Raw genomic sequence first — 18031 nt, forward strand, 5'->3', positions numbered from 1 at the left:
ATGCTATCTGTGGGGTTCAGGGATTAGAGCTCCATAAACTACTGAGAATCTGAAAAGAAAAGATACATCCCTGTCAGCAGAGCCCATATTTCAGTAGCAGTTAGACTAATTGTGAATGCCTGCCGCTCATCTTTCACTTTTCATCTCCCAGAAAATACTAATAGAGCGAGTGGTGCTTCATGATTTATTGCAGAAATGTAAGCAGCTGGTGATATTAATAGGTAGTCCTGCCCATCCTGTTTTCTCATGGAAAAAAGATGGAAAAATAGCTCTGGCTACTATAAAGTGGATGAGCTCTTTTACTGTTCATTGTAAGCACATCTTTTTTTGTGTGTTGCACTGTGTTGCGCTTGACTTGTGTAAGAGAACACAATCTCTGTTTATAAAAAGCAATGTGAGGTCTTCATCAAAATTTAAAACTTTTGCTTATCAAAATATGTCATCAAGAAAGTGAAAAGTCAGCACAGAGAAAAGGAGAAAACAGTTGCAAATCATATATCTGAAAAGGGTCCAGAGTCTAGCATATAGAAAGAACTCTTTTAACTCAGCAATAAAAAGATAACTCAATTTAAAGTGTGTGAAGTGTTTGAATAAATATTGCTCCAAAGAAGATATACAAATGACCAGTAAGCACATGAATATATGTTCCACTCAGTAGTCATTTGGGAAATGGAACTCAAAGCCACAGTGCTCTTTACACTCTCTAAGGTGGCTGTAATAAAATGTTTCGGTGAAAGTAAATGTTAGTGAAGAAGCAGAGAAATTTTACTGATGGGAATGTAAAATGGTGTAGTCATAGTGGAAAACCATTTGGCAGTTCCTCAAAAGGGTAAACATAGTTACCACAAGATCTAGCAATTCTACTCTTAAGTATATATCCAAGAAAAATAAAAACATATGTTTATACAAAAAATGTACATCGATGTTAACAGTAGCATTAGTCACAAATAGACCAGAAGTGGAAACCACCCAAATGTGCATCAAATGATAAGTGGTATAACAATGAAATGTTATACAATAAAAATGAATTATATACTGATTCATATTACAATCTGGATGAACCTTGAAAATATTATACTAGGTGAAAGGAGCCAGATACAGAAGACTATATCTTGTATGATTCCACTTACATGAAATGTTCCCAATAAGCAAATCCACAGTGATAGAAAGTAGCTTAGCAGTTGCCAGGGAGTGGGGAGAGGAGAGAATTGGAAATGACTGCTAATGGGGGCAGGATTTCTTTCAGGGGTGATGGAAACATTCTAGACTAGATGATGGTTGCCCAGTACTATGAACATACTAAGAGCCCCCACTAAATTGTATGGTTTTTAAATGATAACTCTTATGTGATATGAATTTCATCTCAATAGAAAAAACTTTAAATAAAAATAACGAACCCTGAAACAAAAACCTGTGGCATTTACAAGGATTAATAGCACATGGACTAGGGACAAACCTTGAGTGTTATCTTAGATTCCTGTGGCTGGTGCCTTCTTTCTCTTTCTTGGTCAGAGGTGCATCCACATGGTGTTGCCCCTCCACTCTGACTGCTGAAATGTTGAGGAGTGAGTTCTTTGTGGAGTGAATCTTGATCAATGGGAGACAAGAGACAGAACGGCACCAGGCAGATAAACTCTCCTTCGTTTCTTCCTCCATGGACCACACTGAGTGCAGCTGCTCCTTGGAATCATCTCTTTGTGGCTTGTTATGAAGTGGTGAGCAGCATAGTAACACAGGATCACATTGCTTTATATTTTCTAGCTTCATCTTGCTGCTGCTGCTGAGTTGCTTCAGTTGTGTCCGACTCTGTGCAACCCCATAGACAGCAGCCCACCAGGCTCCCCCATCCCTGGGATTACCTCTGTCTATTTCTCCCTCCTGTTCTCTCTTTTTCCTTTACCCTTATTGTCTTGGGTTTGTTCCTCCCATTCTTGCTGTTCTATCCTTTCTATATATAATAGTTTACATCTGCTAACCACAGCATCCCACTCCGTCCCTCCCAAGAACCGCCCCTCCCCCCCCCCCCCCCCCACTGAGCAAACCCAAGTCTGTTTTCTCAGGACAACTCATAGTACACTTTTTAATATAATTTTATTGATTGATTGATTTTTCACTGTGCTGGGTCTTTGTTGATGCATGGGCTTTTCTCTAGTTGCAGGGAGTGGGGGCTCCTCTCTAGTTGCGGTGCTCTGGTTTCTCACTGCGGTGGCGTCTCTTGATGTGGAACAGGGATTCTAGAGAGCGCGGGCTTCGATAGTTATGGCATGTGGACTCAGCAGTTGGGGCTCCCAGGCTCTAGAGCACAGGCTCATTAGTTGTGGTGCAGGGCCTTAGTTGTGGCATGTGGGAATCTTCCTGGACCAGGGACCAAACCATGTCTCCTGAGCTGGCAGGCAGATTCATTATCACTGAGCCAGCATAGTACAATTTTAAGGTTGGTAGTATTATCGTCATTTTGCAGATGAGGAAACTGGGGCGCAGAGTTGTTAAGTAACTCCCTTAAGGTTGCACAGCAAGAGAGCACTGGAGTAAGGTTTCAAATTCAGGCATCTCACTCTTCCCCTCTATGTGTTACTCATGCATTGTCAACACAAGCTGTGAAGTGAAGGCTCTTGGCTGGGTAGCCATGCCAAGGAGGTTGAAGTAAGGTTAATTTCAGATGACATTAAGTAATGCTTGATGCTTATGCAAGGACTGTGCAGAGGGAGGCAATTTAAATCAATAACTGGAAGGAATACTGTGGTTGAAAGATGCTTTAATGAAAATGAGCCACTTGCAGTGTTTGGTATGTGTTGACATCAAGTTTCAGATTAAAAAGAACTTAAGATTGGCAACTCGTTGATATTTAATGTTAAATTATTCAAAATAAAACCAGGAAGCTCTCCTCACCATCCGTCTGGAACTGAGCCCAGATTGTGAGGAGCCTGGTGTCAGTGCGATTCCTTCTGGGGGTCCAGGGGGCGCTGTGCGAATCTGTCCCTCAGATGCTGCCTCAGCCGACCTAGTGGATGTACACGGAAGTATTCTTACCCCCATTTAAGATGAAATTACGTTTGTGTCTGTCACTCATGGAGGAAAAGAGATCCTTGATACTTGTTTTCTCATCACATTATTTAACCAAGTGCCTAGCACAGTTCCTGGCAGTCACATTATGAAGTGAATGAGCCTCTCCTTCCCTTTCTGAATGCAAACCTGTTTGGGGGAACCAAATTATAAATGGAAGAGGTTGTAGTGAGTGTGAAATTGGCAAAGCTGGCATCATGAGGCTGTTACATGGTGATAAGGGTTCTACTCTGTTTTCTAGCAATTCATCTGTTTAAAACAGAATAACACACCAATCCATTTGGAGTTAATTTGAGTGTATCATGCATTGTTGGGTGTCAGTTAATCTTTTTCACAGTTTTTAATAAAGTTATCATACTATTATTTAATATTTTCCTATTCTGTGATTTTGAAAAATTGCTTGTACTGTGAAATAGTTCTATGTCTGAGCTCCCTAGAGTGTTCTATTTTCTGAATTCATTTTTATGCTTTCTCTCATTCTGTTTTGATTAATGTTACTCTGTACTGTGTTTTAATATCTGATTAATCCATATTGATTTTCTCTATTGATTTTGATTTGTAATATATTTACTCTTGTTTTCTGTTTGTTTTGGCAGAATAACTTTAGGATTGTTTTGTTATGCTGTTTTAAAAATGTCATTGAATATTTGTATCAGAATTCATGAACAAAAGGTCCAAATTATTTTTTAGCCAGTTTAAAATAAAGTGAATATCTAACTTGACCCATTGCATGGGTGCTCAAATGATGGTATTCTAAGTAAGTAAGTAAAGATTTTACTGCTATCAATTTAATTGAAAAGAATAAAGAATCCAAATAAAGGATAGAATGATGATAGCTTAGTGTTACGTTGGTGACACGTTGGTCTCATTTCTTCAGGTTTTGTTATACACCATGAATCAGTCTTTGGAAGAACACAGTATCACCTAATTTTAACTGTGGTCTCAATGGCCAGACTGGGTGTGCACTCAGTTGCTTCAGTCATGTCCAACTCTTTGCGACCCTGTGGACTGTAAACCACCAGGCTCTCCTGTCCATGGGATTTTCCCAGAGTGAATACTGGAGTGGGTTGTCACACCTTCCTCCAGAGGATCTTCCTGACCCAGGGACCGAATCTAGGTATCTTATGTCTTCTGCATTTGCACGCAGCTTCTTTATTAGACTGCCTGGGTTAAAATCAACTTCTCTACATATTTGTTGGATTTGTTACCTCGCAGTGGGATGGTAACGGTGCCTATCTCATAGGGTTATGAGGAGAATCAGCTGATACATACTAAGGACTTCAACAGTAGGCAGCCAATAATGTTAGTTGTGTGAAGGAGATTTCGAGCTATACAGACACATTTTGGTTCATTGGAGAGGCCAGTTTACCTACGTATCTTTTTTGTTCTCTAATCTGAAAGTCTAGCCTGTACAGGTTTGTATGGGCAGTATGACCCAGTACGGCTGTGCTCTCATCCCTGGCGTTCACTGTTATCAAAGAAATGCTTCTGAGCTTCTGCGCCTGACTTATTTATTGTCGATTCTGGCAGCCATCCCCTGGCCTCCTGGCAAAAATAGCTGGATTTCATTAAAATTCAATCTCTCTTGATATCATCTCTGCTGGATATTAGAAGGGACTGCTAGCAGTGGAGCTTTAGCAACCTAATTAAGAATGGATTTGGGTTGAAATTTTCTAAGTGCTCTAAAATTACAGTCTATAAAGTTTCTCTCCCTGTCTACCCACATCCTTGTGCCCTGGGCTCCCTGTTTCTCCCCAGCTCATCCTGCCAGCAGAAGCTGGGCCGAATCTCTGTGGCTTTCCCCATTTAGACACTGAGATGACTCTGGCTTCGTATTTCAGGTGCAAATCCTCTTTCATCGTCCCGAGTTCCCGCTCCCAGGTCCGCTGGATGAGTGAAGCCTTGGTCTGCCATGGAAGCTGGCCCCGCCCTGGCCTGGCTCCTGCTCCTCAGTCTGCTGGCTGACTGTCTGAAAGCTGCCCAGTCCCGGGACTTCACCGTGAAAGACATTATCTACCTCCACCCTTCAAGTAAGACTCCCTTCTCTTTGCTGCAGAAATGTCACCTGATTTCAAATAAGATTTGAAAGCTGAAAACTGGCCAGGAGTAGGCAGCCTTCCATGTGGGGGAAACCTGGTGACTTTGGGAGTGGATGTGCTGGGCTTCCCAGGTGGCGCCCGTGGTAAAGAACCCGCCTGCTAATGCAACAGATGCAGGAGGTGCAAGAAATGCAGGTTTTGATCATTGGGTCAGGAAAAGCCCCTGGAGGAGGCAATGGCAACCCACTCCATTCTTGCCGGGAAAATCCCATGGATGGAGGAGCCTGGTGGACTGCAGTCCACGGGGTCGAGAAAGAGTCAGACATGACTGAGTGACTGAGTATGCACACATGTGCATGCTACCAAAATATGCTGTGTGTGTTTACCTCCCCCTTTACAGGGGGTTTGTTTTTAAGTAAAATATTAGGCTTGTTTGCTCTGTTCCCTGCACCATGGCTCTGATTCTGAACCCTCTTCTCTCTGACTCTGCCAGGTCTCAGTCAGTTATCAAAGTAAATGACCAAGTTCCAGAGGAAGGTGTTAGTAAAAGATCAGGCCTTTATAAGCAAGATAATAGCTGGCCTTCCTGTCTGTGCATCTAATTCTCAGTTTCAGCATAATTGCCTCTCACCACTTCCTATCACCTATCACTTTCAGTTTCCTGTGTTTAAGAGTTATCTTCTGAGTGCAGAATAATGTGCGTCCCAGGCCCCTTCCCTGGAGTGTCTGGCTGCATGTATCTGAGGCAGTCCCCATGGATTTTTGCTTTCAGCAAGAATCAGGTGATTCTGCTGCTGCCTATATTCTAAGAATCGCACTTTGGGAAACACGGCAGCTTGGCTTCCTCTACTGATCACCATCTCTGTATTTATCTCATCTTTTATATTTGCGTGACCCTCTACTGGATTGCCAGTGTGGTGGTTGTTAGTTGTGTGTTAGTTGCTCAGTCTTGTCTGACTTTTTGTGACCCCGTGGACGGTAGCCAGCCAGGCTCCTCTCTCCATGGAATTCTCCAGGCAAGAATACTGGTGGTGGTGAGAGGCGGGTATTTAGTCTGTGGGCTGACCTTTTAGCATTTGCCTCAAGGTGTATCACTCTTTTCAAATATTCTGTTTGACAAACTTTTTTGAGCATGTACTGTGTGTGTCGGGCGTTGTGATAGGCATGAGAGATGGAAAGGCAAACCAACCACAGTCCTTGCTTTTGAGGAACTTGCAGTCTGCAAGGTAGAGGCAGTCACTTGGACTCCTTTGATGCCACATAGTTAAAATATTTGATGTCTTCATGGTCTGGTTAAATGAGAGATGGTTCAAGGAATGCACAGGGGCTTGGACTCTACCTGACCTTGGGTGAGCACCTCAGTCAGCTACTTCATAGCCTTCTGACGTGAAATAAATTCTCTAACTTTGTGAAGAGTAAGTAAAAGAAAACACACACAGCACTTAGCACTGTGAGCCATGCATGTGTGCTGAGTCGCTTCAGTCGTGTCCGACTCTGTGCAGCCCTGTGGATGGTAGCCCACCAGGCTCCTCTGTCCATGGGACCTGCAGCCAAGAATACTGGAGTGGGTTGCCATTTCTCCTCCAGTGGACCTTCCTGACCCAGGGATTGAACCCATGTCTCTTGCGTCTCCTGCATTAGCGGGCAGGCTCTTTATCACTAGTGCCACCTGGGAAGCCCGTGAGCCATTGTAAATGCTCAGTAAATATGAGGAGAATCTTTCGAAGTTTGATCTCTACATTTCTAGCATGGTTAGAATGATGTATACCCTATAGTATTGTACTGTGGACTAGAGATAGTACTTGTAAAGTACTAGGCACATACATAACATGAAATCAGATGCTTATTATTTATGCTATTGTAATTGACTCAGATAGTAAACTGATAATACTAAATATACATCACTAATTTTTTTAACTCAAAATATATTTTTGATTGGCAGCTAGTACTTTCTGTAGATTTATTGTTATCACCAGTATAGACTGATGCCTACTAGTTAATTGTGTGGAAAGCTTATCTGGCTGCTTGTTTCTGCAAGGCAGTTTATTTTAGTAACGTTCATGAAAAGAGAGTGCTTTGGTAGTTTTTCTGTTTTCTAGGATTGCATTGTGTTATTTTCTCCAAGGGCTTCCCTAGTGGCTCAGATGGTAAAGAATTTGCCTGCTATGCAGGAGACCCTGGTTCAGTCCCTGGCTCAGGAAGATTTCCTGGAGAAGGGAATAAACACCCATTCCAGTATTCTTGCCTGGAGAATTCCATGGATGGAGGAGCTTGACGGGCTCCAGTCCATGGGGTCACAGCCATGCTTTTTTTAATTGGAGTTGGTGAGAAAAAAAAAAAAAAAAAAGCCTAGGTTCTGGTCTCTTGTGTTTGATTGCCAGGACTTAAAGTTTCTGTGGGATTCTTTGTCTGCTTCAGTGACAGACTCAGAAGTCACTGGGCCTCATAACAGACCCATGCCTGGCCTTCTCTGCGGCTGTGATTGTACACACAGAATGGGAAGGAAAATTAAAAGGGGTTGATTTAGTGATCAAGAGCCAGACAAACATACCCACTGCTTCTGCCTCAGTGGTATGATGTGTCAGTGCTGCTGCGGGGTGGACCTCTGTTTATTTGTTTATTTTTGGCTGTTTTGGGTCTCTGCTGCTGTGTGTAGGTTTTCTCTAGTTGTGACAGAGGGGGGCTACTCTTCGTTGTAACTTGGGCTTTTTGTTTTGCAGTGGCTTCTCTTATAGCACAGCATGGGCTTTAGGAACATGGGCTCAGTTGCTGTGGCTCTTGGGCTCAGTTGCTCCACAGCATGTGGGATCTTCCCAGACCAAGGATCAAACCCATGTCCCCTGCCCTGGAAGGCAGATTCTTAACCACTGGGGTACCAAGGAAGTCCTAAATGGAGCCATATTTGGAAAGTCCATTTCAGAATGAGATATTTGAAGAATGACCTTTGAATAGCACAGGAGGGGCAACCATCTGTGCTGTTTAGAAACTGATGGAAAATTTCCACTCGGGTGACTTGATGCTCTTGAACTGTGGTGTTGGAGAAGACTCTTGAGAGTCTCTTGGGCTGCAAGGAGATCCAACCAGTCCATCCTAAAGGAAATCAGTCCTAAATATTCATTGGAAGGACTGCTGCTGAAGCTGAAACTCCAATATTTAGCTACCTAATGTGAAGAACTGACTCATTTGAGGACCCTGATGCAGGGAAAGATTGAAGGCAGGAGGAGAAGGGAATGACAGAGGATGAAATGGTTGGAAGACATCACCAACTTCAATGGACCGAGTTTGAGTAGTCTCTGGGAATTGGTGATGGACAGGGAGGCCTGGCATTCTGCAGTCTGTGGGGTTGCAAAGAGTCAGACATGACTGAGTGACTGGACTGAACTGAACTGACCTATGTTAATTGAATAGAGCCATGGCCTGTTTAAAAAGAGCTCACTATACAGAAAGAAATGCAAAAAGGCAAAATGGTCATCTGAGGAGGCTTTACAAATAGCTGAGAAAAGAAGAGAACCTAAGGGCAAAAGAGAAAAGGAAAGATATACCCATTTGAATGCAGAGTTCCAAAGAACAGCAAGGAGATATAAGAAAGCCTTCCTCAGTGATCAATGCAAAGAAATAGAAGAAAACAATAGAATGGTAAAGACTAGAGATCTCTTCAAGAAAATTAGAGATACCAAGGGAACATTTCATGCAAAGATGGGCACAATAAAGGACAGAAATGGCATGGACCTAACAGAAGCAGAAGATATTAAGAAGAGGTGGCAAGAATACACAGAGGATCTACACAAAAAAATATCTTCATGACCCAGATAACCACGATGGTGTGATCACTCAACTAGAGCCGGGCACACTGGAATGCGAAGTCAAGTGGGCCTTAGAAAGCATCACTACGAACGAAGCTAGTGGAGGTGATGGAATTCCAGTTGAGCTATTTCAAATCCTAAAAGATGATGCTGTGAAAGTGCTTCACTCAAATTGCCAGCATATCTGGAAAACTCAGCAATGGCCACAGGACTGGAAAAGGTCAGTTTTCATTCCAATCCCAAAGAAAGGCAATGCCAAAGAATGCTCAAACTACTGCACACTTGCACTCATCTCACACACTAGTAAACTAATGCTTAAAATTCTCCAAGCCAGGTTTCAACAGTATGTGAACTGTGAACTATGAACTTTCAAATGTTCAAGCTGGATTTAGAAAAGGCAGAGGAACCAGAGATCAAATTGCCAACATCCACTGGATCATCAAAAAAGCAACAGAGTTCCAGAAAAACACCTACTTTTGCTTCATTGACTACGCCAAAGCCTTTGACTGTGTGGATCAAAACAACTGTGGAAAATTCTTCAAGAGATGGGAATACCAGGCCACCTGACCTGCCTCCTGAGAAATCTGTGTGCAGGTCAAGAAGCAACAGTTAGACCTGGACATGGAACAATGGATTGATTCCAAATTGGGAAAGGAGTATGTCAAGGCTTTATACTGTCACCCTGCTTATTTAACTTATATGCAGCATACATCATGAGAAACGCTGGGCTGGATGAAGCACAAGCTGAAATCAAGATTGCCAGGAGAAATATCAATAACCTCAGATATGCAGATGACACCACTGTTATGGCAGAAAACTAAGATTGTGGCATCCAGTCCCATCAGTTCAGTTCAGTTCAGTAGCTAAGTTGTGACTGGCTCTTTGCAAACCCATGAATTGCAGCACGCCAGGCCTCCCTGTCCATCACCAGCTCCTGGAGTTCACCCAAATTCATGTCCATCACGTCGGTCTCCAGCCATCCAGCCATCCAGCCATGTCATCCTCTGTCTTCCCCTTCTCCTCCTGCCCCCAATCCCTCCCAGCATCAGAGTCTTTTCCAATGAGTCAACTCTTCGCATCAAGTGGCCAAAATATTGGAGTTTCAGCTTTAGCATCAGTCCATCCAAGGAACACCCAGGACTGATCTCCTTTAGAATGGACTGGTTGGACCTCCTTGCAGTCCAAGGGACTCTCAAGAGTCTTCTCCAACACCACAGTTCAAAAGCATCAATTCTTTGGCGCTCAGCTTTCTTCACAGTCCAACTCTCACATCCATACATGACCACAGGAAAAACCATAGCCTTGACTAGATGGACCTTTGTTGGCAAAGTAATGTCTCTGCTTTTCAAAATGCTATCTAGGTTGGTCATAACTTTCCTTCCAAGGAGTAAGCGTCTTTTAATTTCATGGCTGCAGTCACCATCTGCTGTCATTTTGGAGCCGCCAAAAATAAAGTCTGACACTGTTTCCACTGTTTCCCCATCTATTTGCCATGAAGTGATGGGACCAGATGCCATGATCTTCGTTTTCTGAGTGTTGAGCTTTAAGCCAACTTTTTTACTCTCCTCTTTCACTTTCATCAAGAGGCTTTTTAGTTCCTCCTCACTTTCTGCCTTAAGGGTGGTGTCATCTGCATATCTGAGGTTATTGATATTTCTCCTGGCAATCTTGATCCCAGCTTGTGCTTCTTCCAGCCCAGCCTTTCTCATGATGTACTCTGCATAGAAGTTAAATAAGCAGGGTGATAATATACAGCCTTGATGTACTCCTTTTCCTATTTGGAACCAGTCTGTTGTTCCATGTCCAGTTCTAACTGTTGCTTCCTGACTTGCATATAGGTTTCTCAAGAGGCAGGTCAGGTGGTCTGATATTCCCATCTCTTTCAGACTTTTCCACAGTTTATTGTGATCCACACAGTCAAAGGGTTTGGCATAGTCAATAAAGCAGAAATAGATGTTTTTCTGGAACTCTCTTGCTTTTTCCATCCAGCAGATGTTGGCAATTTGATCTCTGGTTCCCCTTCCTTTTCTAAAACCAGCTTGAACATCAGGAAGTTCACGGTTCATGTATTGCTGAAGCCTGGCTTGGAGAATTTTGAGCATTACTTTACTAGCGTTTGAGATGAGTGCAGTTGTGCAGTAGTTTGAGCATTCTTTGCATCACTTCATGGCAAATAGATGGGGAAACAATGAAAACATGAGAGGCTTTATTTTGGGGGGCTCCAAAATCACTGCAGAGGGTGATGTAGCCATGAAATTAAAAGACGCTTACTCCTTGGAAGGAAAGTTATGACCAACTTCGACAGCATATTAAAAAGCAGAGACATTACTTTACCAACAAAGGTCTGTCTAGTCAAAGATATGGTTTTTCCGGTGGTTGTGAATGGATGTGAGAGCTGGAGTGTAAGGAAAGCTGAGCACGGTAGAAGTGATACTTTTAAACTGTGTTGTTGGAGAAGACTCTTGAGAGTCCCTTGGACTACAGGGAGATCCAACCTGTCAATCCTAAAGGAAATCAGTCCTGAATATCCATTGGAAGGACTGATGCTAAAGCTGAAACTCCAATTCTTAGGCCACCTGATGAGAAGAACTGACTCATTGGGAAAGTCCCTGATGCTGGTCAAGATTGAAGGCGGGAGAAGGGGATGACAGAGGATGAGATAGTTGGATGGCATCACCGACATGATGGACATGAGTTTGAGAGTTTGAGTGGGCTCCAGGAGTTGGTGATGGACAGGGAAGTCTGGCGTGCTAAAAGTCCATGGGGTCACAAAGAGTCAGACACGACTGAGCGACTGAACTGACTGATACAGAAAGAAGTGATGGAGTTTTCTGATGTGATTTTGGAATGTGGAGAAGGGCAGAGGCAGTCGTTCATAAGCTACATCGTATGTTGATTCACCCGCAGGTCTGGGCTGGGTTCTCTTTCAGAGTCTCCATAACTGGTCACGAGGAATATAAGTTCATGCTGGATTCAAGCTCCTGTCCATGTCTCCCACTTGGCCAGAACTTGGTTTATTCTGCACACTTTAAAGCAGAGTTAACTTCACATTTCTCCGCACTATTTCATAAGTTTTCGGTGTATGTTTGCTTGTTTCTACACTTGGATTTTTTTAAATGGTCATAGTTGTCTGCCCTTGAGCAGCACCTGGTAGACTGAATTTAGATAAAGCTATCTCTCCACAAATAAGCAGGTTTCTGTAGAACATAGATAATAAAAAATAGATGAGGGAAGTGTGGGATTATTTTGATTTTGAATTATTAATATAATCGCCTCCCTTTGTAGATGGAGGCACAGATAACTTTCTTGGGGTGAGTGAGTGAGCCCAATTCCATTAATATTAGATACTGCTCAGAACCTGCCCAAGGAGAAATACAGTGATGCTTGAGATGTGAGAAGACACGTTTTCTACACCAGACAAACACGAACTCTTTTCTCCAAGACCCCAAACAGCCCTCAGAGATAGCAAGGTGTAGGACTGGAACCTGGGTTGGCAAAGTTCAGCCTCCCATGACTAATCTCCTTTGCTCTATGATTCCCTGTAATCTTTTAAGTTTCTAAGCCTTTTAAAGAAATAAACTTAATGGCTTTCAAACTTAAGGCACCGTCCTCAATAACATTCTTTTTCATCATTTATATGTTTTTTCTTTTTCATGTGAAAAATGATGGATTTCTTCCCAGCCCATGATTAAAGTACCACAAGCCTAATAAAAACCTTTAAAGCAGGTGTTCATTTTAAGAGACATGGAGCTACTTATTTGGTTGTTAGACCTCATACAGAATAGCAGAATTTCCCATCTTAAGTGACTTCAGCCTGTTATTGGCCTCTTTTCTGTCCTTGTAATAGAAACCTTTCCAGAGAAATCCTCTGGTTGCATATTCTGTAGCTTTTCTTAGTCATGTGGACCAAAGAGTCCTATCTCTGCAGGTGCCTTGTTTACGGCCAGCTAGTGAGCCAGTGAAAAATTTACATAATTCTACTTTACAAGAGGGCTTCCCTAGTGGCTCAGAGGTAAAGAATCCTACTACAATGACAGAGACTGGGATTCAATCCCTGGGTTGGGAAGATCCCCTGGAGAAAGGAATAGCTATCCACTGCAGTGGGCTTGCCTGGGAAATTTTAGGGAGTATGAAGACTGTTTAGAAAGGCCCCAGGAAATGCATTTCTATCAGGAATATATTCATGGTATTAAATTATACTGACAACATATTGTTGCCTAATAGACAGAGAAGGTCAGTTTATTAGAGTTCTAGAAATTTTGTGTTTGCATCCAGTTTCCAAAACCAATGGTAATTAATTTAGCAAGAATGAAAAATAAAAGTTTGGATACATTATACATCAATATACATTTTAAAATAAGACTCTCTTCTCACCGTGGTTTTGGTAACTTAAGGCCTGTACCTAGGCAAAATTTCCAAGAGATGGAAACAAAGACGAAATCTTTTCTGATGCCTTACAAATGAATTATGGTTGGTTGAACTATGGCTGACCAGGAAAGTTAATGGACAGATTATATTACAGGGAGTAACTGGGCACTTTGGCTTTTCTTTTTTTCTTTACAATCACTTTCTCTTGAGGGAACAAGGACTTATGCCCTGAAATACAGAGTACTAAGCTTATTAACTCTGTGATCAAGAGCCAAATTAGATTCATTCGCAGCTGGGGCCACAACAATTTGAAACCCTGCTTGCTTTGTAACGCTTTGAAGTAACAAAGAAGAAAATAGCACATCTCTTAGGGACCTCTTTCTGTCTTTTTTTTTTTTTTAAAAAGAAAACAAAACTTTTTTATCAGATGCAGTATCAGTTAGCAAGTTAGTAGAGATAATTGTTTATCTGTAGACCTTGCTTTTTAGCTAAATATTTCCAGGATGGGGAATTTAACCATTACATAGCATTGTGCTGTAATTATTGACTGAAAGCTTAGTCTGTTTTCAGAGAGTTGTCATCGAAAAGGATTTGATTATTCACTGATCACTGCTACCTGCCAAGATATAAATACAAGTTCCTAGAAGTAAATGTTAGACTGTCATTGTTGAGAATGCACACAGATATGAAGTTGTGGATTCAAAAATCAAGCTCACCAACAATGAGATCATTTGGTTAATTGTCAAACACTTTCAGAGATAAATTATTTTAAACACAATGTTTGTTGCTATCCTAGTATTTTAGCTCATATTCATGTTTAAAGTTATATACACTTTGAGTTAATTTCAGAGTCTAGGCCTACTCAAATAAGAAATGGCGTGTTTAATATTGTCACTAGTCTTGCAAAACATAATTTTAAGACTCTATTAATCCAAATTTGGAGACACTACAACTTACTAGTGCTAGGGTCTCAATAAGTTTATTTTTGGAATGCCTGGATCATCAGTCTTCATTCAAAGTTCTTAATTTATCTCTGATGGGAAAGTTTCCAGGAATAACTAATCCAGCATTCCAGCTAAAAATCTTACTGGCTGCTGTGACAGACAGATAAAATTGGATACTCTAGTAAATTAATCATGCAAGCTGAAGTATTATGGTTAACTTGCAGTCATAAAACCAGCTTGAACATCAGGAAGTTCACGGTTCACATATTGCTGAAGCCTGGCTTGGAGAATTTAGAGCATTACTTTACTAGCATGTGAGATGAGTGCAATTGTGCAGTAGTTTGAGCATTCTTTGGCATTGCCTTTCTTTGGGATTGGAATGAAAACTGACCTTTTCCAGTCCTGTGGCCACTGCTGAGTTTTCAAAATTTGCTGGCATATTGAGTGCAGCACTTTCACAGCATCATCTTTCAGGATTTGAAACAGCTCAACTGGAATGCCATCACCTCCACTAGCTTTGTTCGTAGTGATGCTTTCAAAGGCCCACCTGACTTCACTTTCCAAGATGTCTGGCTCTAGATTAGTGATCATATCATCATGATTATCTGGGTCGTGAAGATCTTTTTTGTACAGTTCTTCTGTGTATTCTTGCCACCTCTTCTTAATATCTTCTGCTTCTGTTAGGTCCATACCATTTCTGTCCTTTATCGAGCCCATCTTTGCATGAAATGTTCCCTTGGTATCTCTAATTTTCTTGAAGAGATCTCTAGTCTTTCCCATTCTGTTGTTTTCCTCTATTTCTTTGCATTGATCGCTGAAGAAGGCTTTCTTATCTCTTCTTGCTATTCTTTGGAACTCTGCATTCAGATGCTTATATCTTTCCTTTTCTCCTTTGCTTTTTGCCTCTCTTCTTTTCACAGCTATTCGTAAGGCCTCCCCAGACAGCCATTTTGCTTTTTTGCATTTCTTTTCCATGGGGATGGTCTTGATCCCTGTCTCCTGTACAATGTCATGAACCTCATTCCATAGTTCATCAGGCACTCTATCTATCAGATCTAGGCCCTTAAATCTATTTCTCACTTCCACTGTATAATCATAAGGGATTTGATTGAGGTCATACCTGAATGGTCTAGCGGTTTTCCCTACTTTCTTCAATTTAAGTCTGAATTTGGTAATAAGGAGTTCATGATCTGAGCCACAGTCAGCTCCTGGTCTTGTTGTTGTTGACTGTATAGAGCTTCTCCATCTTCGGCTGCATAGAATATAATCAATCTGATTTTAGTGTTGACCATCTGGTGATGTCCATGTGTAGAGTCTTCTCTTGTGTTGTTGGAAGAGGGTGTTTGCCATGACCAGTGCGTTTTCTTGGCAAAATTCTATTAACCTTTGCCCTGCTTCATTCCGTATTCCAAGGCCAAATTTGCCTGTTACTCCAGGTGTTTCTTGACTTCCTACTTTTGCATTCCAGTCCCCTATAATGAAAAGGACATCTTTTTTGGGTGTTAGTTCTAAAAGGTCTTGTAGGTCTTCATAAAACCGTTCAACTTCAGCTTCTTCAGCGTTACTGGTTGGGGCATAGACTTGGATAACTGTGATATTGAATGGTTTGCCTTGGAGACGAACAGAGATCATTTTGTTGTTTTTGAGATTGCATCCAAGTACTGCATTTCAGACTCTTCTGTTGACCATGATGGCTACTCCATTTCTTCTGAGGGATTCCTGCCTGCAGTAGTAGATATAATGGTCATCTGAATTAAATTCACCCATTCCAGTCCATTTTAGTTCGCTGATTCCTAGAATGTTGATGTTCACCCTTGCCATCTCTTGTTTGACTACTTCCAATTTGCCTTGATTCATGGACCTGACATTCCAGGTTCCTATGCAATATTGCTCTTTACAGCATCGGATCTTGCTTCTATCACCAGTCACATGCACAACTGGGTATTGTGTTTGCTTTGGCTCCATCCCTTCATTCTTTCTGGAGTTACTTCTCCACTGATCTCCAGTAGCATATTGGGCACCTAATGACCTGGGGAGTTCCTCTTTCAGTATCCTATCATTTTGCCTTTTCATACTGTTCATGGGGTTCTCAAGGCAAGAATACTGAAGTGGCTTGCCATTCCCTTCTCCAGTGGATCACATTCTGTCAGCCCTCTCCACCATGACCCGCCCGTCTTGGGTTGCCCCGCAGGCATGGCTTGGTTTCATTGAGTTAGACAAGGCTGTGGCCCTAGTGTGATTAGATTGACTAGTTTTCTGTGAGTATGATTTCAGTGTGTCTGCCCTCTGATGCCCTCTTGCAACACCTACCATCTTACTTGGGTTTCTCTTACCTTGGGTGTGGGGTTTCTCTTCACGGCTGCTCCAGCAAAGCATAGCCGCTGCTCCTTACCTTGGACTAGGGGTATCTCCTTGCTGCCGCCGTTCCTGACCTTCAGTGTGGGGATAACTCCTCTAGGCCTTCCTGAGCCTGCACAGCCACCGCTCCCCGGGTTGCTCCTCCCGGCCGCCGACCCTGGCCTCGGGCGTGGGTGGCTCCTCCCAGCTACTGCCCCTGGCCTTGGGCTTGGGTGGCTCCTCAGGGTCACCGCCCCTGACCTCGGATGCGGGGTGTCTCCTCCCGGCCGCCACTGACCTCGGACGCATGGTAGCTCCTCACGGCCGCCACCCTTGACCTCGGACGCAGGGTAGCTCCTCTCGGCCGTTCCTGCGCCGTCGCAGCCTGGCACTCTAGGCGGCTGCCCCTGACCTGGGACACAGGGTAGCTCCTTTCAGCCATGCTTAGTGTGCCGGCCGGCCCTCTTGAGAAATCTGTATGCAGGTCAGGAAGCAACAGTTAGAACTGCACATGGAACAACAGACTGGTTCCAAATAGGAAAAGGAGTACGTCAAGGCTGTATATTGTCACCCTGCTTATTTAACTTCTATGCAGAGTACATCATGAGAAACGCTGGGCTGGAAGAAGCACAATCTGGAATCAAGATTGCCGGGAGAAATATCAATAACCTCAGATATGCAGATGACACCACCCTTATGGCAGAAAGTGAAGAGGAACTAAAAAGCCTCTTGATGAAAGTGAAAGTGGAGAGTGAAACAGTTGGCTTAAAGCTCAACATTCAGAAAACGAAGATCATGGCATCTGGTCCCATCACTTCGTGGGAAATAGATGGGGAAACAGTGGAAACAGTGTCAGACTTTATTTTTGGCGGCTCCAAAATGACAGCAGATGGTGACTGCAGCCATGAAATTAAAAGACGCTTACTCCTTGGAAGAAAAGTTATGACCAACCTAGATAGCATATTCAAAAGCAGAGACATTACTTTGCCAACTAAGGTCCATCTAGTCAAAGCTATGGTTTTTCCTGTGGTCATGTATGGATGTGAGAGTTGGACTGTGAAGAAGGCTGCGAAGAATTGATGCTTTTGAACTGTGGTGTTGGAGAAGACTCTTGAGGGTTCCTTGGACTGCAAGGAGATCCAACCAGTCCATTCTGAAGGAGATCATCCCTGGGATTTCTTTGGAAGGAATGATGCTAAAGCTGAAATTCCAGTACTTTGGCCACCTGATGCGAAGAGTTGACTCATTGGAAAAGACTCTGATGCTGGGAGGGATTGGGGGCAGGAGGAGAAAGGGACGACCCAGGATGGGATGGCTGGATGGCATCACGGACTCGATGGACATGAGTCTGAGCGAACTCTGGGAGATGGTGATGGACAGGGAGGCCTGGCGTGCTGCGATTCATGGGGTCGCAAAGAGTCAGACACGACTGAGCGACTGAACTGAACTGAACTGAACTGCAGTCATAAACCTTGGT

At 42.8% G+C, this 18031-nt stretch overlaps 1 protein-coding gene across 1 annotated transcript in view; it reads left to right on the forward strand.

The window, feature by feature from the left end:
- Nucleotides 1-4909: 4909 nt before the first annotated feature.
- LYPD6 (LY6/PLAUR domain containing 6) overlaps nt 4910-18031 on the forward strand; it is a 38724-nt gene continuing 25602 nt past the window's right edge. Inside the window, exon 1 of the mRNA XM_040229012.1 lies at nt 4910-5093. Within this exon, the coding sequence (XP_040084946.1) occupies nt 4976-5093 (118 nt within the window). The 5' untranslated portion in view covers nt 4910-4975. The remainder of the gene's footprint in view (nt 5094-18031) is intronic.

Source organism: Oryx dammah, unplaced genomic scaffold, assembly GCF_014754425.2.
Source record: "Oryx dammah isolate SB20612 unplaced genomic scaffold, SCBI_Odam_1.1 HiC_scaffold_27, whole genome shotgun sequence".
NCBI lineage: Eukaryota > Metazoa > Chordata > Mammalia > Artiodactyla > Bovidae > Oryx > Oryx dammah.